Here is a 23,690-nt window from a genome sequence, read left to right as displayed (position 1 = left end):
CAAAGACCCTTTTTCCACAACGGTCACATGCACAGGTTCTAGGGATTAGGCTGTGGGCGAATCTTTTGGGTGGTCACCATTCACTCCACCACAAGGTCGGCATGAAAGGAAGAGGAAACCTAGATGTATTAGCATATTTTTTCTCTGTGTACTTTGTTTCGGTTACAGCGCAGGCGATTTGAGGATAGAAAATAGAAAAGAACAAGGAATATCATTTGTGTGCCACCTAGGATCTTTAACTGCTGTTAAATGTCATTGGCAAAATGTTGGGACATAGCTAATTATGTCCTGGCACCACTTTCCCATATACTCATATTCTCTAATTATGTCCAAAGCAATGGTTGCCAGAACTGCCAAAGGCTAAGGGCTCTCTCCGTCCTGTCTTTCCACTCCAGGACTGTATTTAACTGGGAATTTCACCTGCGGGAGCTCATAGTCCAGCTGCGCTTGAATGCAATTATACTTAATAAACAGTTACCAGTCACAGAAAAGAGAGACTGTGGGGGGTTTGGCCTGGGTATTTATGACCTAACAAGTATATATTAATTTTTGCTTCTGCATGGGATGATCATCTAAGGCCCTGCTGCTGCTTCAGATGCCTGTCTGCATTTGGCCCACGTAATCATTCATTCCTTTGAACACTAAAATGTCCATGGAGGGCAGATCCTTGGATACCTGCAACATACTTCTCCAGAGAGAAATGTTAGAGATAGTAGTCACCCAGGCCCACCTTGAGAAAACCTTGCCCACCCCTGCACAGCCGCGTCATCTCCACCCGTGCCTGACTGCCTCTTATTTGTTGAGGGACTCTCGGTTCAGCATAAGGGCTTGGGATGGCAGGAGCTTAACCCTGCCCTGGTCGGGCATTGGATTCCAGCACGTCCTCCCCTGCTGTCCTGATCCAGGTGTGTACACAACGGAGGAGGTCTCGGGAGTGAGGAACATCACTGACATGGCCTTGCATTCTCGGAGGTGGCTACCATGTACTGTAAGCTTGAAGTATATGTAAATAATTACGAATGTTAGAGATTCACAGATTCACCTGCTCCTTTGCCTTTTAGTTTCTGCTTATTCCATTTTCTGTTTTATTTCATTTATAAAATTAGTACATTTTAACAATCACTTTCAAGAGGATATAACAATATTTGATTCCATTTACTAGTTTTTTTAATAAACTCAAAACACCTTTATGCTTGTTAAACCATATTATAAAAGTAGGGTATTTTATATTCCTTATTGGTTATTTCATTTGTCTGAATTAACCAATCAAACCTTTCTGAATTGTCAATGATCATTTTAAGTTCAGTAAATTAATTTTATAAAAATGATGAACCTCAAGCTCTTAATGTTCTCATAGAGTTCCAATATAGTTGCCTTAAATTGGGAGGATAAATAGGTAATTCAGTGTGCACTTAAAATTTTGTGTACGGCTGTCACCCTAATAGGCCAAGTTCAATTAAAGAGGGCACAGTAGTAAAATAATAAACACAAAAGTTTTTATTCCATGGTCTTGCTTCTCTCAAACATCTCTGGACATGTTTTAGGGGTTGAGAGATGCTGATCCATTAAGGAAGAAAACAGTTCCCCTGCCAGATACTTTCAATTCCCACCCACAGTGGATCAGTTGATTAGATTTTACATTTCTTAAATAATGCAAGTATCTTTCCACCTAAATTCAGTTGTCTTTGAACTTGGCAAGAATCCTGCATTCTTTCATCTCCTGCTTAGGTCCATAAAGTCCTCGGGATGGCAGGTAAAACGATCTCTTGATTGAATTCCACGCATCTTTCGTGTACTCTGTCTGCTTGACTTAGCACAAAACTTCCCATGGCGTTGCCCCTGGCATATGTTAGAAAACGAACATGGAGCGAGCCCTTAACTATATGTCCACTGAGGTCCGGCCTGTTGAAAGAGCCGGCCATCTCTCCCCGGATGTCACTGCCCAGGGGCCTGGAGCTGCAGCGTAGAGGTCAGTCGCTTATGGAGACAGTATGTGGGCATCTCTGACTCCTAGTCCCTTAGTGCTCCGAGGATGGGCACCTTGGTACATGAACCAGCTGTGCCTGTGGCCCTTGGGTCCTGTGCTACAGCAAGCTGCGCTGTCTTGTTTGGCAAGAAAAACCCCACCCTCACTACTTTTCTCTAATAAAGAAGAAATGGTTGGTAGAATTAAATAAAATCTGAGCTGTGCAAACACATTTATAGTATGCAAATATGTATTCTGTATCAAAGGATCTCCATCCCTATTTCTTAACGATTCTCTTAGTCCTTTCCCCATATTAAAATACAAAAAAAAAAGAAGGGTGATTTTGCTCGGTTACCTTGCCTTTTATAAGAAGAAATCCTAAGTAGGTAACCATCTGGGACCTGAAATGGAGAACTTTGATCCTCTGAAGGGACCAGCATTTCACACCTTTATGGGTAAATTGTGGCCAGGGAGGTAGGCAGTGCCTTGCCTGGGTCCCTCAGTTAGTGGGGGAGCCAGAAGGAGTACAGTGGGAGTTCTCAGATCCTGTCATCTTTTTACGCCTAGATTTTCTGATTTCCCTCCACCCCACCCGCTCAAAACAATAAACAAGCCAATAGCACAATATGATAGCTAAGAGTCTGCCTGTGTATCACATTAAAGGAGGAGCACTTCCGACCGTGTGTGTTTCCGTTTTCATATCATTGCATTTCTGTTCCCCTGGAAGGCATATAGTATTCGACTTGCTCCCACGCTAATCCATTCCATTCATGGGCGATGGATTCCAACTGGCCACTCTTAGGAAATTCCGTAAGATGGGTAGTGAGGATAGAAATAGTAGAGTAGCAGGAGGCTTGTGGGGGCTGCACTAGGGATCCCAAGGGGAGAATGGCCTCTGCAGGGACAGGCACCTCTCTCCTTCCTTCTTCCCTCTTCCCAAGGGTCATAGGACAGTTGAAGGAATTAAGGTCTGAAGGACTTGAGGCTTGCCTCCAAGGCTGGCACTCTGGGAACTTCCCCGTGGTGCAAGCTGGCTCCCAGGGCCCCTCGAGGCAGTGGGAAGGGAAGGGGGGATTCCTGGGCTCCCCCAGGAGGCAAAGCGAGGGCAGCCGCATCCCACAGGGACAAGGCCCTGCTCACACTCGCACCTCCTGCCCCCTTCTTTTCTCAGCTGATGAGAATCAGGAGGGAGGAACCAGCACGTCGGGCAAAAACTCGTGCATGGAGAGTCCGTCAGTCCTGAGGTGGAACTGTAGGAAGATCTGCTTTCCATAGAAAAATACCGGGAACGAGGTACAGGGTGTGCCTATCTGGTTTTGCTTTTATGTATTTGTTGTAATGTTTCATAACCGAGAAACTGTTGAGGTTAAAAGTTCAGCAAAACCAAAAGTATTTCGTTATATTGAGACCAATTTCCCACTTCCCTATGAGTTACCGTTCTAGACACTGTTAGAAAAAACAAATCAAAATCATAAACAAAACAAATGGGTTTTTTCCATTTTGCCTTTTTTTTTAATCTTTCTCCCTCTCTAGTTTAGAGAAGAGTGCTGTTAAAAATCTATCAATGTCCATGAAGCAATGTCATGTTTGCTTCAGATTTCAAGGATGATCTTATTAAATCATTGTTTGCATTTCTTGGGTCCTTAATATACTGGTTGACCAAGGTTTCCACCATTACTTCCTACAGTAGAAAAAACCTGAGGCATAAGATCTGACCTTCATTTTGTTGGGTTGTTAATGGATCCTGAAGAGAGGTACTTTCTTACGATCTTTATTTCCAGAATATGTTTAGTGCCTCTGTCAAAGGCCAAATATTAGATTATTGACCTGATAATATTCAAGTAAGAACATAAGTTTAAAAATATATAGATAGATAGGACTAATAAAAAACAGAATATGGCCAGATGTCTCAAACTGGGATATGTGGGGAATGCTGTGTGTGGATAAACTCAGCCCCTTTTTCTGCAACATCAGATTTACACAAAATTGTAGGAGCAGGAAGGGAGGAGGTCTTGGCTTATTCCTTATGGTTGGCAATTTTAGCAGACACAAAACCACTTAGGTAGAAGGAGACAAAATCCATTTGAATTTTTTAGCTAAAACCTGAGAATTCAAATAAATTTCTGGATCAGGGAAGGCCTCGTTGGACTAAGCTTATAAGCTTCCTCTAGGAATGACAAGTTCGTCTCTTGTTTTTCTTTTTGGTGTACTTAATTGGGAGTGTTTCAGAAGCTCTGATTTGGAAGAAGTCCAGTAAAGAGAGATCCTGAAAAGAAGCTTTTTAGTTTGGGTGGGGAAGATGGTCTTTTTAAACCTTTTGCATTCTGTGGAAGATAGAAGTTGTTGCTTTTCATTTATTTGAAAGGTATAGGAATATATGTATTAAGCATTAATCCATATACAGCTGGGAGTGCTGGAAAACTAGCTCTGAAGAGGGTTTAGTCATCTAGAAGATGGGAAAGGCATGTCATCTGATCTATGAATTTTTCTTAAAATTTGAGAGGATTTATTATAAATTACTGATATTAACTAAATTGAAGTGTCATGATGTGTCAGTATGAAATGGGGGAAATAAAAGACTCCATGATATAGACAGTGATCAATAAGATTTAGGCATTTGTAATAATTATGTAGCAATAGTGAAAGCTTAGGAGTGGTGTTTTCAAATAAATTGGTGAGCTGTGGTTGACCTTTATTTGTTAAAGTGCTTGTTCATATTAGAAATGTTAGAAAAGCCTTGTTCTTATGATCTGATTGAGAGCCATTAAACGAAAGCCCAATCAGAAAAAAATTAATAGATAAAAATGTCTCTTCTGGTATTAGTGTCTAATTGCTGTTGAAACAAATTGCCACAAACTGAGTGGCTTAAAGCGACACGGATTTATGATCTCACCGTTAGGTGGGTTCGAGGTACAAGGCAGGTCTCACTGGGCTACTGGTAAGATGTCCGCAGGGTTGGTTCCTTCTGAGCCCCCAGGGAAGAATCAATTTCCTTGTCTTTTCTGGTTTTTGGAGACCATTCTTTTTTTAAAATAGGAATTTACCACCAAAACTTTCTCTCTAAGCAGTTCTTTGACTGCATCCCCTAAGTTTTGGTATCTTGCTATGTTTGTTTTCATTCGTCTTAAAATACTTCCTAATTTCTCTTGCAGTTTCTTCCTTGAACTATTGGCTGTCTTAAAAGGGGTTGTTTAATTTCCACATTGTAGATTTTCCAGATTTCCTTCTGTTAATGATTTCTAATGCCATTGTTGATAAGGGAACGTACTTTTATGATTTTAGTCCTTGTAAATTCACTTGACAGTTGTTTTACGGCCAACAGATGGTCTAGCCTGGAGAATGTTCCATGTGCTCTTGAGAAGGAAATACATCTGTTATTGTTGGGTGGAGTGTTCTGTACATGTCTCTTAAGTCTAATTGGTTTATTGTTGAGTTCAACTGCTCTGTGTCCTTCCTAATTCACAGTCCAGTTCTATCCATTATTAATAGGGAGATATTGAAGTCTCCAATTATTGTTGAACTGTCTATTTTTCCCTTCTTTTGTGTCAGTTTCTGCTTCATGTATTTTGGGGTTCATATATATTTATAATTGTTATACTTTGTTGATGGATTGCCCCTTTTATTATTATAAATTATCCTTTTTTATTTCTAGTAAAACAAATGGTCTTAAAGTACAATTTGTCTAATATTGTATAGTTCCATGAGTTCTCTTGTAACTGTTTGCATGCTAAGTCTTTTTCCATCCTTTCGCTTGAAACATTTTTATACATTTCAGTGGAAAGCATGTCTCTTATAGACAGCATATAGTTGGGTCATGTTTTTCTTTTTTAATCCATTCTGCCAATCTCTATCTTCTAATTAGAATATTTAATCGTTTATAGTTAATGTGATCACTTAGGATTTTTGCCTAGCCATTTTTCTATTTACTTTCTGTATGTCTTGTCTTTTTTGTTTCTTGGTTCATCCATTACTGCCTTCTTTTATATTAACTATATATTTTCTAGGGTTCCATCTAAATTCTTTTGTCATCCCTTTTACTATATGTTTTTAATTTATTTTTCTTAATGGTTACCCTGGGGATTGCAATTGCATCTTAACACGTATCAATCTAGTTTATACCATCTTAAATAGTGTATAAAACCTTTGTTCTTATATAGTTCCATTCCCTTCCCTTCTCTGTCCTTATTTTCATACAAATTAAATCTTTAGACATTGAATGCCCATCAACCCAGATTTACAATTACTATTTTATGAAGTTGTCTTTTAAATAAAATAGAATAAAAGATATACAAACAAAAAAAATGCACTTATACTATCTTTTTTTGTCTCCTGAGCTGCAAAATGACCCCCAGTTAAGAACCACTGAACTAAAGTATAAAAAAGAAACATTGTTATAGAATCGGGTTCCTCATCTCAATTTAAAATAGCAACATAATTTAGAAATATTTTCAAAGAAATATTTCAATTGGTTATTGGACAGTGAACCCAGAAAACATTCATATATAAGGGAATTTACATTTGTGCTATGGGCACTTACATAGATAATTGGCATCTGTATTTTTAAGTATTTCCAAACCTTGCTTGAAGTTATTTTCTAAAACAAAGAATCTAAAGTAAAAATCTATAATAATTCCTGGGTTAAATGCTGCCTTTGGATTAGACCCCCTTTTTTTCTTTTCTTTTTTCTTTTGGTTTGTCAGGCTCAATTCAAACATTGAAAATGGTTTTGATTAGATAGGGAAATACATACAAAATGATAACGTGACTCTTTTAGTTATAATCCCTAGTGAGAATTCTTTTTGGAGAAAGTCACTGAATGTGCTTTGCCTGTAGTCAATATTACTCTATCCTGTACTCTGTAATATCCTCTCTCATGCCGTGCCTTCTAAATACACCTCAGTTTGTGAGTGGGGGATTAGACTCCGAATCTGGGCGTGCTGGCCACGTTGGTACAGCCTGTATAAATAATCCCAGACTGCAAAGAGGAATGACTGCTCTGTAATTCCTCACCCTTAAGTATTAGTTGCAGATTGAATCATATCCCCCCAGCACCCCACCCCCCAGCCCCAGGCATGTTCAGATCTCCATCCCAGCCCTGGGGGTGCGGACCCACTTGTAAACAGGACCTGTGCAGATGCTCTTAGTTGAGGTGTGTCCAGATTGAACGGCGATGGGCCTTACTCCAGTATGGCCTGAGTCCTTAAGAGCAGAGGAAATTGGACACAGAGGAGAAGCCATGAGAGCAGCCAGGAGCTGGAAGTCAACAGAACCCAGAAGGGAGGACATGCCATCTGCGGTGCCAGGTGACGGAAAAGCCATGGAGCCCCACCGACTGCTGGCAGCCAGGAGACACTGACCCTGGACAGGAAGCCAGCCCCCGGCCTCTGCTGCCCCCAGCCGATAAAGTCCTGTTGCTCAGCCAACCATTGTACAGGGTATTCGTTTTAGCAGCTAGGGAACTAAAACACGGCTGCTCAGAGCAGTGTTGGTACCAGGAAACAAAAACACTGCAGCCAGGTGGCTCTGGCTGTTGGAGCTCAGATCTCACAGAGTGGGACATAATATCCCAGAAGATACCTGCTGCCTTCTTTGAGGACCATGTCCCTTAATTTAATCATGAGCAGCACCTTCTGACATTCTGCTTTGAAAAAGCCAGATAGAAAAAGTGAGAAGAAAAGGAAATTGGAAACAGATAGGTAATAAATATATATGATGAGGCAAAAAAAAAATTTTTTAAGACTTTTTTTTTTCATCTGATTTACTTCCAAAAGTGTGATTATAAAGACAGGGCGAGAGGGACAATAGTGACATACATGGTATGCTGCTCATCACCCATCCTGGGCTCTCAGCTTTGTATTATATACTTGAGATTCTTGTGCGCAGTGATGTGAAACATTCTTCTAATTCCATGTCTGCAGGACTTAGACTCTCTCTCCTTTGCCAGCTCCACTCAGGGATGCTTACCTTTCTTGAAGCTGAAGTTCGGGTCAACAGTTCTGCACCCCGGCCCCCCACCTGCCGTCCTGTGCCTGCTGGAGAGGACCCCCCGCACGGTGCAGCAGTGACAAAGCCCTTGTTATCTGTCCCAGCAGGAAAGCCAGGCTCCCCCGGCCCCCTCCCTGGGGCTCTTTGCCCCCTGAAGCCCTCCCTCGTCTGTGTGAGTGAACAGCCTGTTCCCTCATGTGAACCTGGTCGCCTTGTCCTTCTGCAGCTCCCTTCAAGCCCCCCTCCCCATAATTAAGAGGAGGGGACCTGCTTTTAGGCAGAGGCTATGGGGGTGGAGCGAGTGAGTGACGCCAGCCGCCAGGGGATGGGTGGGACACCAGGGGATGGGTGGGACGGCGAAAGAACCCCACGTGGCCTCGGGGCGTCCCTCAAAGCAAGGCCTGGCAGGGGGGCCCTTGTCCCTCTGTCTGCCTCTCCGCTGATTGGCCCTTCCTCACGCAGTTATACGTCACCACACCACGGGACCACCCTGACACCAGCACAGCCTCCCGCCTGCCTTCACTTCCGACCTCACCTGTGCAGCACTTAGCCTTTCCTGGACGGTCGGTCTGTTCACAGGCTCTTCTGTCCCCAGGCAGCCTTAGGTGATAGGGCAGATCATCTGTTTCACCCGCTCGGAAACTTAAGTTCCCAAGAGAGCGTTTCCTCTCGCAAGGTGCCCCAGGTAGGATGCGGCAGAGCCGACCTGGCAGTTCCGTCTCTCTGACTCCCAAGCCTGTGCTTCTGGTTTTTAAACTCTGCTTCCTTATCCCGGGGGAAGCTTCCTGAAGCTTCGACAGTGCTTGCCCACAAAAGTCTTGTGCTTAATAAAATCACCTCTCACGCTGAGGGTCAACAGATGATAAAATAAATTCCTGTGTCAGCCCACAGTCAGGCATCACTGCCTTTGCACAGAACCAATGGGGCCAGTGTAAGTGAGGCACGTTTTCAGGCCTCCCAAGGTGGCAGGGAGGCTTTTAAACAGCCTGTGCAAGCTGGCCAAACCCATTTTCACGTGGATGCACGACAGGCATGTGATTCTAAGATGCTCACCGCATCAGTTTCTGCTCAGGGTGAGGAGTTCTCTTAGCATCTCCAAACTCTACCTTTCGGTCTCCTGTTTCTCGAGTGACTGCAGTAAAAGAGTGAAAACTCATGTGCCTTTTGCTCTCCCGGTTAACGGTGCCGCTAGATTGTGCTTTGCACTCCGCCTGTGCCTCTTCCACCAGGCGGAGGAGGCGAGAGTAGAGCTCGTAGAGGATTTGGGGGAAAGATCTTCACGGTAATGCGCCGTGCGGACACCGGAGAGGGTGAAAGATGGCACGGGCTCTTTGAAGAGTAGGTGCTCTGTAGGAAAGGAGCAGGGTGGGACTGAGCCCTCCCATGCCCAGATTTGATGCCCTCTTTCCCAGGGTCAAGAGAACCCACCGTCGGTGACACCTCACCGGCAGGAGTTGATTGTGTGATTCTGGCGCTCGTTTCACTTCCATCTTCTCAGCTGGATAAGTTAAAATTCAGGGAGTCCCCTCTGAACATACCACTGCAAGATTCTAGATGAGCCTTTGGCCTTGTGATGGAGCTGAACAGTCACAGGTGAAACCCATTCCCCGGGGTGGTGGACTGAAGGCACAGAGGCTTGAGGAGATGAACGTTTTCACCCTGCGTGAAAAGGCCGGCATGGGCTGCCAGCTATGAGTGGGCAAGACGGGGTTACCCGGGGATGGAGAGGCACTGGGAGGGAGAGGACAGAGTCCAGTCTCTCTGCCCTTTGTACACGGTCTCGGACAACTCCCCATCCAGGTACCAGCATGCCCGTCTGAGTCCGGGCTGTGACCCGAGGCCCTGGCACGCAGCGTTCTGCTGAGATGGCCTTGGCGCCGACAGCCCGGCCAGGGCTTGGCAGCGCCGGGCTCTCGACTGACCGGCACAGTGACCCGTGCGACAGCAAGAGCCCGGCTAGTGAGACCGGCGCCAGAGTCCCTGGAGGGCTCGTGGAGACGCAGGCTGCGGGGCCCACCCTGGGACCTGAACCAGCAGGAGACTGTTCCCCCCTCAGGAGTCCCCAGGCGGGGCTGAGGCTGCCCGGCCACTTTGCGGCGCCCCTGCTGTCCATGCGCAGTGCCCAGACTCGGTGAGGGGGCGGCCTGTGGAGATGCGGGCCCCTGGGCTCTGTGCACGAAGGCCTGGCCGCCCCCCCCCCGGGAGGCTGGCTCCCCCAACCTCTGCCTTGCTCAGAAAAAGGCCCACAGCCTCGGGGGACGGTGGCTTGCTGGTATTGGGCTGCTAACATGTGATTTCTTACTCACTCTAGACAACTACATTTGCTAACTTTGCCATCAGTCGGTTTTGTTTATTTTTAACCTTGAAAGTATTTTTCCTTTCTTTAAAAACTTGATTGAGGTCTAACGAGAGAACAGTAAACTGCCCTTATTTAAAGTGTACAGTTTGTGTTGGCAGGTAGGAACCTGTGTCCATCTGCTCCAGGGCACCCTCCCCTTCTGTCCTTGGGCATCCACCCATCTGCTCTCTGTGATTCGAGACGGAGTTTGCGTTTCCTAGAACTTCTGCAGTGGAGTCACTCCCTCTGGTCTGACTCCTTTCGCCGAGCGTACCTTTCCACGTCTCCTCTGTGTTGTGTGTCCCGTGACGGCAGCGTACCTTTCCACGTCTCCTTTGAGTCGTGTGTCCCGTGACGGCAGCGTACCACAGTTTGGGCACCCATCCACCTGCCGCTGCCCTTGTGAAGGGTTGTTGGCGGTGCTCCTGCCATTGCCAGTGGATCTGCGGTGGCCACTGGGGGCAACTCCTAGTGCAGACCTGGCCTGTGCATGCCTTTCGCTGGTGCACGCACCTAGGGGTGGCGTGACGTGCAGTGGGTACATGGTAGCTGGATTCTGATTGAGAAACTGCCCGTCCGTTTTCCAGAGTGGGCTTTATGCTGGGTTGTGGGTGGGTTGCCTGCGGCTGCTGTCTCACGTCCTCACAAGCCTGGTGGTGTAGGGCAGCCAAAGCCAGTCTATTACAGAAGTCCCTACTCGAGCGTGCGCAGGCCTGCGCTCCTTCCCGGTGCTTGAGCAGAACACCCATTCCCTGGCCCTTGCCAGCTCTGAGGCTGGCTCTGCCGCTTGGCTCATGGCCCTCGCCTGTGCGGCCTCTGCTCCTGGACTCACACCTCTCTTCCCACCCGTGCCGCTCACCTCGTGGCCCTCACCTGTGCGTGCGTCCTCTGCTCCTGGGCTCACACCTCTGACTATGGCCCGTGCCCCTCACCTTGTGGCCCTCACCTGCTCTGCCTCTGTTCCTGGGCTCACACCTCTCTTCCCGCCTGTGCCCCTCACCTTGTGGCCCTCACCTGTGTGGTCTCTGCTCCTGGGCTCACACCTCTCACTCTGACCCATGCCCCTCACCTCGTGGCCCTCACCTGTGCTCCTGGGCTCACACCTCTCTCTCTGGCCTGTGGCCCTCACCTGTGCGTCCTCTGCTCCTGGGCTCACACCTCTGATTCTGGCCTGTGCCCCTCACCTCGTGGCCCTCACCTGTGCTCCTGGGCTCGCACCTCTCTTCCCACCAGTGCCCCTTGATTCGTGGCCCTCACCTGTGTGACCTCTGCTCCTGGGTTCACACCTCTCTTCCCACCCGTGCCCCTCACCTTGTGACCTTCACCTGTGCTCCTGGGCTCACACCTCTCACTCTTCTGGCCTGTGTCCCTCACCTCGTGGCCCTCACCTGTGTGACCTCTGCTCCTGTGCTCACACCTCTCTTCCCACCTGTGCCCCTCACCTCGTGGCCCTCACCCGTGCAGCCTCTGCTCCTGAGCTCACACCTCTGACTCTGGCCCATGCCCCTCGCCTCGTGGCCCTCACCTGTGAGGCCTCTGCTCCTGTGCTCACACCTTCTCTCACTCTTCCTGTCCTCCCTCCCTCCTAGAAGGAGCCTCTTGATGACGTTGGGTCCACTGGGGAAGCCCAGACCCTGCCCCTCTCAGGATTCTTATCTTCATCGTGTCTGCATGTCCTGTTGCCAGCCAGGGAAGGATATGCTCAAGGATTGGGGGGGGGGGGACAGTGGGGGCCAGTCATCTACCCCAGGTGGTTTATTCTGTCATCGAGCTGGAAGAGTTCTTCATCTCTTCTAGATACAAGGCCTTTATCTGAAGTACATGTTGCAAATATTTTCTCCTGATTGTTGGTTTGCCTTATGTTTTGTTTACTTTTGGTGAAGGCCACTTTAGCAATATGTCCTCCTGTGATTTTTCCTTTTTGTTTTCTCTCTGTGGAACTTTCATGTAACCCAAGGGTTACATTTTCTCCTCTTTTCTTCTAGAAGGGTTATCACTTAGATCTATGATCCTCAGGGACTGTGTTCACATTTTTATTTCCAGTACACGTATTTGGTTGATTTGGTACCACTTTTTGAAACAGTCCACTTTTAAAATGAATTTTAATTTAAATATGAATTATCAGAAAAAAAGAAACTTAAACCAATGCTTTCACCTATTAAGTGAAAATAATTGATAATCCCTGTGAATTGTGCTAAATGTTAATAAAAAGTTTTAACTTGCAAATGATCACTCAGTTCAGTTATTACTCATCTTAATTTTAAGCCCTTGCTTTTATTATTCTTTCTTTATGATTCGGAAATGGCAGTTGACCGCCACATGAAGATATTTATCAAATACTTGAATTCTTTTCTCTAAACCCACTTTGTGAGCTTCTAATTTCAAGCACATATTACTGAGACTCATTACGGTTTCGTGCTTGTTAATTATTCATCTCAGCCTTTCCAATTCCGAAGCACAAGGAAGTATCACCTCTTACACATGAGCGCCCTTGTAAAGGTTAAACAGCAACAGCAGAGCGCTTGGAACGTCCCTCTCTCCTGTGGAGAAAGCACCAGCTTGTCCGTGGACTTGGGACTTGTATTTCTGTGCTCTCGCATGCAGGGGCTGCCTCTTGGCTACGTAGGTCCTGCTTCTCTGCCTCTCATTTTCTCATCGTCCTGTTTTCCTCTTCCTCCCCTATCTGCTGGGCATCTGTGTTCGGCCTCTAACATCGCTCCTCTGTGGCTTCTCTTTTCAGGTGTAGGAGGAAATGTCCTGCGTAGTAAGTTATTGTGGGAGCTGAGAACTTAAAGCTGAGAAGTTCTGATTTACATAATGGCATCTTCTTAATCCTTGGAACTTTTCCCTTGCCTTAGCTGGCATTTGACTGTTCATACCTTTATTTATTTTTTTCAGCTACTGTTAGTAAACTTCTTTATTTCCAGTCACTGACTTATTTGACTTATGAGGACTGCTTCAGTCACAATTATCATGTTTCGTCTGTGCCTGCCATATAGTAGGAACACAGTAAATTCTTGGTGTATTGATCGCATTCCCAGTGACATACCATTTCTATGTACCCAAGATCAGTATCTGCCCTGTGATCATTCATCTGTGATTCTAACCAATACTCTGTTATTTACTTTTGCCACATAGGCTGTTACCAGTTTGTAAATATTTGTTTCAAAAGGGCCTCTGAGCTCAGTTATTTGAAACTTGGACTGAATTTTCTTTTAAGAGAAAAGTAAATTTTGGGGTGGTTTGGATTCTAGTCTGTACTACCAAGAATTTAAAACATTCCAAATGTAACTGAAGTAACATACAGTAGCAAGAAAGAGCAGGGAGAGCATCATAGTGTTGCAAACAAGCAAGGAGACAGATGTCGAGCGAGCGAGGTTTGAGCTGTGCTCCTGGTTAATGGACTTGCACTCTTGGGGGCCCACGTCCTCCCTGAGAGGACCGTGCTGTGTGCTTGTGGAGGCAGACACGTGGCTGGCTTTTACAAGCTCCGGTTTTGCTTTTGGTCTCCCTGTGCAATTATACACTCTCATCTCGTTGCCTCTGCCCAGCCTCGTTGCCGTGTGGGGTTGATGTGTTACCACAAGCCACACTGCTGCCTCAGGAGCTGAGAAATGGAGCTGAATGGCTCGGTCAAGGAGACCGCAGCCCACGGCGCCTGTGGCCGTGGATTGCTGAGGTGAGGGCCAGCCGGCAGCGCCCACGCAGGACCCGGGTGTCCCACCTGCAAACCGGTTCCGTGGCCGGCTCAGCGACGTCTCCCGGCGTGGGACGTGAATGACTCGGGCCTGCGGGCACCGCCCCCCGCCCCCCTTGGCTCAGCCAGCAGCTCCCCGCATGGGCACCGTCATCCCCGGAGGCAGGGGACCTGGAGCAGGCTCAGGCAGCATCCTCTCCACACGAGCCCTGTTCTCCAGGCCCGAGTGGTGACTGCCTGCCAGTCCAGCAGAGCTGCCACGGGAACCCGAACAAGGATCAAGTAGCACGCGAGTGGCGGACAGGCACGTACAGGTAGGAGCCTGAGCCTGCTGTCGGGGTGGTCCTTGTGCCCACCAGCTCTGCAGCATCGGCCTGCAGCGCCGAGGACCTGGTCAGGGACCGCCACTTCCGACTCAGGACCATCCAGGGAAAGCCAGGCAGCTCCCCAAACACATCCCACACGAGCCCACCTCCAGTCTGCCCGCAGCCGGCCCCCCAAGCCAGCGGCCTTCAGTCCGGGCCTGCTCGCAGCCTGCCCTTTGTTGGTGCCAAAGCTCTCCCACCCCCTGCCTGCCTGCATCTCTGCCAAACACAGGGCGGTGGGGACTCCCTGGGTCCAGCAAGCTCTGAGCAAAGCCTCTGTGTGCTCTCCTTTGGGGTGTGAGTCTTCTCATTCCTCACAGGTAAGGGCCTTTTGTACCTGGAGTGCATCGTGGCCTCCCCTTCCAACTCCCTGCCAGAATCTGGTCTTTTCGAGCATCTCCTGTCTTCCCCCAGATTGCACAGTGCCCTCGGACCACACCTAACACTAGGGTGGCCGTACACTTTATCATCCAAACCTGGGTGCTTTTCACAGCTGTGCTCCCCCATGGAGGAAGAAACGGTTTAGCACGGCTCTGCCCGCTGCTGCCAGGCAGCTCAAGGTGCTCCCATGGCCCTGCCCTTCGGATCTGGACTCCGAACTGCACAGGACATTTCACAGCTGCTGCTCTTGGTGATCTCAGGAAACACTTCTTGCCATTAGGGTTTGCAGAGTTACTGAGTAAGTTTGCCTGCCCCTAAGCAGGTCGAGAACAGCCTGTGGTGACTCGGTTGCCAGACCTGGCCATTGCTATACCCACAGCTTGTGCCGTCTCCTGGGAAACTGGGTTTCCTGGCTCACGTATTTCAAAGCTCACTTTTCAGAACAGTTGTGCTGTAGCCAAATAGTTGATTTTTGGAAAAAGATTCTTATTTTCTGACAATACCTTTTGAAGCTGGAAATGCTTTCACTAGAGGAAGGAGGTGATTCTATGTTTGAACATGTGTCTAGCATGTATGTAAAAGCTTCAGTTGTTATTCTCAAAGCAAGGTTATCAACGGCAAATACCGTTTCCTATTTTATGGCCTGTGCACTAGGGCTGGCAGCATTCTTCTGAACAACGGCGCAAGGCCTGCGCTCCAAGCTCCCCAACGGACCCATCCTTTCCCTGCACGTGGCCCGGCCACTTTCTCGGCCCGGGAGCTCTCTTCTCTTCGGTCCAGACCTCGTCTTCCACGGCCCTGGCTTGAAGTCATTCTTCTGTCAGTTCGTCCCTTCTTTGACCCTCTCATTCCAGTGGCAGGAGTTCTGCTCGCTCAGGCTGTGCATAAACCTAGTTCTTTACGTGCCGGTCAAACAGATCCAAACCATCGGACAGTAGGACTTTGCACAGATCTGTCCTGCATAACTGCATTTCCGGTCCTGCCTTGCCCGGAAATGCCTGGCTGGACCCGTGTGCAGCTGCACCCTCTTTAGCAAAGGGGATTCAGTTCAACCCTCACGGGGAGCCCTGCCCTCTGGAGCTCACTTCCTGGGAGTCTGGAAGGGCCCTGATAGAGCTGCTCGGGCCCTAGTCTCAAAGCATGCTATCTGGACAGGCTCAGAACTTTCCAGATCAACTGCTGGTTGCTTGATGCTTAACGTTCAGTCCTCAGTTTACCTCTTTCCTCTCTTATTTCACAATAACGATAAGCAGGCTGCACCTTCCACACATAGCTGAAACTCCCCTCACTAAATATCCAAGTTCATCACTTACAATTTCTACCTTCCCTCCAACATCAGAAACCAATTTCACTAGGTTCTCTGCTCGATAACAAGGATTGCCTTCCGGTTCCCAGTGCACATTCCTCCTTTCCTTCCGCGGCCTTGCCTGAGGTGACTGACGTCTGTATTTTCGCCAGGGACCGTTTCCTGACTGTTGGTCTGAGGTGGGCCCAAGCATGTGCTTTTCTAACCAGGGATCCTGTTATGCTGGCACAAGGCCCACACTCTGGGGACTGATGTGTGAAGGCAGCAAGTGGCAGAACACTTCAGGGGACGGCACTACTGAGTTTAGTTTTCAAGTCTGTTCAAATAATTTTCATTTACCTACTCTGTACTATGAAATGGCTTAGACAAAGAACAAAACCACTTTCAGCCAATTCTACTGTTTTCTGGTCTTCTATGAAAGCAATTTTGCATTTAAAATACCTACTTCGAAGAGCTAATGGGTCCTTTTAAGTAAAATATTTGCTACTAGGCATTTAAATGTCTTAGTTTAAACAGTTCTTTCCTGTCGCTGGAGCATTGGCGTATAAAGAGAAAGTGGAGCTCATAATTCCTTCTGAACTCAAACGGTTGCTGAAAATATTCTTCAGAGCATCCGTAGCACTGGAGCAGCAGCTATGGCGTTAGAGCAGCTGTAGGACTGGAGCAGCAGCTGTGGGGCTGGAGCAACTGAAGGCCTGGAGCAGCTGTGATTCTGGAGCCGCTCAAGCAGTGCAGGGCCAGAGCAGGTGCAGGGCTGGAGCAGGTGCAGGGCAGGAGCAAGTGCAGGGCAGGAGCAGGTGCAGGGCAGGTACTCCCGCCAACAGGTGCTTCCGTGTGGCAACACTGTTGGCAGGGTGCTCTGAGCTCTGTCGATTACTTCACATCATTGGCACACTGGTCTCAGAGGGGGGCAGTCGTAGCACCCTTTACAGATGAACACTTTGGCCACCGGGGGTGAGGGCAGGCAGGTCTCCGGAGACTGCGCAGGGCAGGGCTCAGCCCCAGGCTGTCTGGCTGCTTCTCTGCTCCCTGCCTGCGCTGTCCGTGCCTGAAACTTCCTCGCACCCACCTCTCCACACCGTCCAGCAGTTGTCATGTTTCACTGGCAGAAACTTCACTGCACACAGGTTAAGAAATTTGCCCAGGCCATGCAGCTAACCAGTGGCCTCCAGGTGCAGGGGTTCCTTCTAGAACATTCTGGTGAACTTAAACCGTAATGCCTTACGTTTCCCCCCCTGGGAACCCAGCATGCTGCTCGCGGTGGAAATGCCATCCTTGCCAGCCCCCTTCTCCATGCCGGGGCCTGGGCGACCCAGGTCCCATCCGCCCTGCTGCTGCTCAGGTGAGCTGCCAAGATTGCGTTCAGTGCCAGGTTTGGGTCCAAGTGGAATTTTCTTCTGACTCACCTCAGAAGCAAGGGGATCTCTTGTTGTTTATGTGGCGTTTTAAAAACAATGGGGACGAGAAAACCAACATTGGGTTTCCTGTTTAAAAAACAACACAGACGCACATTGAGACGCTTAAACCTCACCTCGTTAGCCGGCGAGACTATGCATTTGATGGTTCAGCACAGCTACTTAATGCTCGGTTTTAGCTTCTGGAGAATTTCTTCATTTCAAAAAGCTGTCTCTTTAATTTAGACATGCTGTCATCAGCTGGTGGAGTCATCGTTTGATCTGAGTTTAATTACTTGTTTAGCTCCTTCTTTATTCCACAGAGGATTTAGGATGATGTTATCGATATTGTTAAGAAAAGTGGCTGCCTGCATAGTCCCCTACAGATTTGTCATCCTGCATTTCCGTGTCCTTTAAATTAAACACTCCATGACATTTGAAGCTCTGAATAAACATTATTTAAAGCATGTTAAAACGGGACGTAGCTCTTTGCTGTCTTCAGAGTGGCTGCTTTCGCCAATCCTTCCTGCCCTATTCCTGGGTTTCAGCAGGGGTCCTGCAGGTGCCTGCCTTCTCCCTCCTTCCTCTCCAACCTCTGCTCCTTTTCCTGGCACACCCACCTTGCCTTCTCAGCCCCACAGGATTTCTAAACAGGGTAGCAGCCCGCAGTGTCTTCTTGTCAGGGTGCTCCTCTCCCAGCTCCTAGAAGGAAAACGCTCGAGTGAAGGAAGTGAAGTGGACCTTCTCACTGCGAGTCTGCCCTTCCCCTTGCCTGAGTGCCCTCGCTGCCCTTTCTTCCCCTCACAGAGAGAAAGAAAACAGGAGGAAAACAAAGCACCCTCTACAGATGGCCCTCCCTTACAGAATGCTTTCCCGCTGCTTTGCTGCCTTGGAGAGGCACGCAAGGGCCCTTCCCTCTATTTAATGTCTTTGCAGAAGGTGAGTGCAAGGTGATTTATACGCAGATTATTATCCAAACTCTTCTGCAAAGGACCCCCAGAAGACTTTAGTTCCTAAAGTTCCAGTATCTTTGATCAAAAAGCAAAGTATTAAGTCCTCAGTCCAGAGGTCCTGCTTCACCATCTCTGGTATCCAAAAAGGATGTGGAATCTGAGATTTGTTTTGTGTGTTGTACACCACCTCACTGAAATGCAGCCGGGGTGAAAACTAAGTGCCAGAGACGAAATTGTGCTTGATAGGCTGCCCTGGGCTGCTTTGGCTGCAAACACCGAGGTGTGCCTTTGTGCTTACGCTTGTGGGAAAGCCACACCACCCCATGGGGGTGCCGAGAGCCCAGGGCCTGCGAGCAATTAGAGCCCACAGAGCACAGCTCAGCAGGGGCACGGGAAAGGGCCCCAGGACCGGGAGAGGCCGCCGGGAGAGGCCGCCGACCGAAGACTCTAGTTCTCTGCACTTCAAGAAGGTGGCTATTATCAGTCAGCCAGAGGGGTGCTGATGCAAAATACCAGAAATCAGTTGGTTTTTATAAAGGGTATTTATTTGGGGTAGGAGCTTACAGAGACCAGGCCGTAAAGCATAAGTTACTTGCCTCACCAAAGTCTATTTTCACGTGTTGGAGCAGGATGACCGCTGACGTCTGCGAGGGTTGAGGGCTCGTTCCTCTCCAGGCTCAGCTGCTCTGCTCTCTCCACGAGGCCAGCTGTAGACTCTCATGCGAACGGCTCTGTCTCCCTCCCCGGGGCTCGAGTCTCTCCAGGCTCAGCTGCTCTGCCTTCTCCCGCGTATTTACTTCCCAGGCTCCAGCTTAAAACTCCAATATGCTCTTCTGCCATGTCCCTTAGTGGGCAGGCACTCAGTGTCCTACTGGCATGGCCCAATCAAAGCCCTAATCATAATTTAATCATGCCCAGAGATAAAGACCAGTTTACAAAAATAATCCAATATTTCTTTTTGGAATTCATCGCTAATATCAAACTGCCCTGAGGCCTGTGTGCATAGAGACCAGCCGACAAGGACGTGTTATCTTACAGGAGAAAGAAAATGATATTTAGGCACTATTATTTTCTGTCTCATAGGGGAAAAAGAGGTAAAAGCAATTGAAGTCTCGGCACTCTCTTTAGCAGGCCTCAGTGGGTCAAACAGTATAAATTGAGCACAGAGTGTGTACTGCTAATAGCGTCATAACAGATGAGGGCTTTAATGTTAAAATCAGAGGGGGGCGGTCAGTTTCTCGTATCGGTGTCTTAATTTGAACACTTGAGCTCGTCTGCATGTCTTCCTTTCTCAACGTGTATGAGCAGCTGCTCCGCCTCTAGGGCTGGCTGGCTGCCTCCACGCGAGCTCCAGCAAACAGGAAGACGGGTTCAAGACTCACTGCTTCCATCAGGGCTCTGGGGGGGTGCAGTCAGCCACCAAAAGACTCGGCGCTGTGCAGCTTACCTGGCCATGAAACCGTCGTACCCGTGGGCACCCATCCGCTGCAAAATGCCTTCTAGCGGGGCACTGGGCTGGTTTTGCAGGGACCTGACTTTCCAAGGCTCGTGAGGGGCATGACGGCAATGCTGATGCTACTGGTGACAGTGAGCGAGCACCTGCTACGAGTCGGGCGCTGTCCTCAGAGCATCTTGTGCACTTACATGTTTAACCCTCATGGTTCTGTCACTGTGCTCTTGTAGCACTGTCGGTAGTTCTGTCCCCATGCTCTGTTCATAATGGGTATTAGTAGTAGTACTGTTAGTATCGTTACTAATGCTCTTAGTAATTATGTATTAGACAGAAATACCTGTAAATGGTGCTGTGTTTGGCGTATTATTTATATTTTTATTACTATCCAAGTATAACTGTTTGCCTCACATGAGCAGTGGAGTAGAGTGGGTGGCCCAGGGCCAGCACAGACCGGGGCCTTGATCCCGGGCTGACTTTCCCACGGACGCACGTGGTGTTCAGCTCCTCCGTGGAAGTTTCACAGCGGCGCCTGCGTTCCAGGTGCTCGGTCAGTAGGGAGGAGTGTGGAGGACGACGGATGTGGGGACACGGGCGCACAGAGCCCTGGGGAGCACCCCAGGCACCCTTGTGGGTACCGGGCAGTGACATCCAATGGTGCTGGGGAAACCAAGGACGTATTCCAATTTGATGTGTATTGTATATGGTGACATAACGATAATCTAACCGATGTCACCAGCACGGCCTCAGCACCCTGAGAGAAGGCGACCCAGGGTGTGGTTTAGCAAGAATGGCTTGCAAACATTTTTTCTTAGGTCTACTTGAAAGCTTGCCTCCCTGAAATGTAATGTATACTGTGTGTACTTGTGCCTGTGGGATGCAGACTTAATGTGACTGTAGAATGCCCCTTACAAACCTCTTTTTTTTTCCTTTTTACTTCTGCAGATACCGAACGGCTGTATTCAGTGGTGTTTCAAGAAATATGTGATCGCTATGACAAGAAATACACCTGGGATGTCAAATCCCTCGTTATGGGGAAAACAGCCTTAGAAGCAGCACAGATTATAATCGACGTCCTGCAACTTCCAATGGCCAAAGAGGAGCTGGTGGAGGAGAGCCAACTGAAGCTAAAGCAGTTGTTTCCCACGGCTGCCCTGATGCCAGGTGCTGGCTCCTCTCCGTGTTCGAGATGATATCTGTGAATATTAGCAGCGTAGTTAAGTCATTTCTAAAGTCCTGCATGTAGAGCTCACTGAGTTTATCTCCTCTTCTGAATTTTCCTGTTTAAGGCTTAACGTGCTGCCCAGAGAATTTGGTGGGTGCTGTAGTATGTAATGGTTCACTTTACTCTTCAAGGGCATTGATTTTTAAGGTCCAAAACATTTAAGTTTTGTTTGTATCAGTGTAATGTAAAGATTATGTTAATGCCAGGATTGCTTCAAAATTTAACTTTAATAGGTGGTTTTGCCTTTTTTCTTTTCAAAATTGGTCTAGGATTAACTTTATAGCAGTTAGGAAAACTGTAAGCTATTGATCATAACGAGTAGCTAAATCTCATCAAAGAAGCTTAATTGTTTAAAAATGTAAAGGCCTAATTAATTTTTCAGGTGCCTGTAAGCCCTTTACCACTTTCTTTACTTGCATTCAGTTTCCTGTAAAAGGAAAGATGATTTTGCTCCCTTGGTGCTTGGTAACTGAAGATCCATTAGGATGGGATTGCCTGCTGTTTCTTGCTAGAAATGAGAAGGAGGAGTGTTCTACATTACAGGGCCAAAAAGTACTTGAAAATAGAGTACTATTTTAAGATTCTTCCAGGACAATTGGGTGAATACTCTTTAAATTTACTAGTGTAGAGGGAGAAATCAGTAACGTTTCATTTAACATTGCATTAATATGAATTGTATCTACTTTTTAAATGTGTGTTGGTATTTATATTTATACGTATGTCCAAAGATGCAGATGGAACCAAAGCATGTTCCTGTAAAGGGCCCCAGTGATCGCAGTATCTGTGTCACATGGAAACCATGTGAACTGTTGTCCTGGGTAATTCACGGAGGTGTACACATGGGCACATGTGCATGCACTGGCACACACACCTCCTGAGATCATTCTGCCTCCATTGGCTGCAAACAGAAGGGTGCACAGACCTCAGGCGTGGGTACAGACACCTAAAGGCAGCAGTCTGCGTCGTGTGCTCCCCTGCCCAGTCCTGTAGAGAGCGCGTCTGCACAGCTGAGAGCCGACCTTGTCTCCATTTTGTGGGCTGACGCCCAAGGCTCCCACAGTGTACTTGGCATGCCCGTGTCCCTCTTCTTCCTTTCCCACTCAAACCTCTCAAGGGATTTTCCTTCAAAAATGTTTTGTCCTGTATTCTGAGTTACACCTGTGGGCAGTTCCAATTCCAAGGAAATAGGGTGGCTTTTCCAGCTCGTCTGGTGGTTTGATCGGAATGCTACAGGATCTATTTTGTGATATCTCCCCTGCGGTCCAGGCGACACGGCGGCCTCCTCTGGCTCTCCCAGTGAACGGGGTGGATTGGTTAGGGGTTTAGGAGTTAGGCCATGCCACTGAGGTGAACTGAACGTGGAAGACCCCTCGGAAGTGAGGATGTTGGGTCGATGAGGGTGCAGGCCAAGTCACTGAGGTGAACTGAACATGGACGACCCCTCCGACGTGAGGGGTTGGACTGACGAGGGTGCCGGCCAAGTCAGTGCAGTGAGTTGAACGTGGAAGACCCCTCAGACATGATGGTTGGATTGGGTAGGGGTTGAGCCTTACCACTGAGGTGAACTGAACGTGGAAGACCCCTCGGAAGTCAGGGTGTTGGATCGATGAGGGTGCAGGCCAAGTCACTGAGGTGAATTGAACCTAGAAGTCCCCTCCGACATGAGGGGTTGGACTGATGAGGGTGCTGGCCAAGTCAGTGCAGTGAGTTGAACGTGGAAGACTCCTCAGCAGTGACAGGGTTGGATTGGTTAGGAGTCAGGCCATGCCACTGAGGTGAATTGAACATGAAAGACCCCTCAGAAGTGAGGGGGTTGGATAGTTAGGGTGCAGGCCAAGTCACTGAGGTGAATTGAACCCAGAAGTCCCCTCAGACGTGAGGGGTTGGACTGATGAGGGTGCCGGCCAAGTCAGTGCAGTGAGTTGAACGTGGAAGACCCCTCAGATGTGAGGGGCTGGATTGATTAGCGGTTAGGCCATGCCACTGAGGTGAACTGAACGTGGAAGACCCCTCAGCAGTGACGGGGTTGCATTGGTTAGGGGTCAGGCCATGCCACTGAGGTGAATTGAACATGAAAGACCCCTCAGAAGTGAGGGAGTTGGGTTGATGAGAATGCAGACCAAGTCACTGAGGTGAATTGAACCCAGAAGTCCCCTCCGACATGAGGGGTTGGACTGATGAGGGTGCCGGCCAAGTCAGTGCAGTGAGTTGAATGTGGAAGACCCCTCAGCAGTGACGGGGTTGGATTGATTAGGGGTCAAGCCATGCCACTGAGGTGAATTGAACGTGGAAGACCCCTCAGCAGTGACGGGGTTGGGCTGACGAGGGTGCTGGCCCAGTCACTGAGGTGAACTGAACGTGGAAGACCCCTGAGAAGGGGGCTTGGAGCCAGTGCCTCAAAGACAGTCGAGTCCTACAGAACTTCATGCATGAGACAGGCCCTGTGCTTCCTCTAAGATCCCAAGTCACCCTTTGGGTAAGTGGGTTACTAGAGCTATTTCAATATCTTCTCTCCTTCTGAAATCCGGGTTGTAATCATGATCGTCACATGTACTCATGTAGCTTTTACTAGGTCGGGGGTGGAGGGGCCTACTTATCACTGATAGCAAAGTCTGCCCTTGAAGACGTGC

General features: G+C 48.2%; 1 protein-coding gene across 1 annotated transcript in view; it reads left to right on the top strand.

Annotated features, from left to right (window-relative positions):
- LOC139436192 (pseudouridine-5'-phosphatase-like) overlaps positions 1 to 23,690 on the top strand; it is a 73,560-nt gene that overhangs the window by 16,306 nt on the left and 33,564 nt on the right. The window contains exon 2 of the mRNA XM_071213496.1: positions 20,781 to 20,999. Coding sequence (XP_071069597.1) covers positions 20,781 to 20,999 — 219 coding nt within the window. The remainder of the gene's footprint in view (positions 1 to 20,780; positions 21,000 to 23,690) is intronic.

Source organism: Dasypus novemcinctus, chromosome Y, assembly GCF_030445035.2.
Source record: "Dasypus novemcinctus isolate mDasNov1 chromosome Y, mDasNov1.1.hap2, whole genome shotgun sequence".
Classification (NCBI taxonomy): Eukaryota; Metazoa; Chordata; class Mammalia; order Cingulata; family Dasypodidae; genus Dasypus; species Dasypus novemcinctus.
This window is presented reverse-complemented; position numbering and strand designations above follow the sequence as displayed.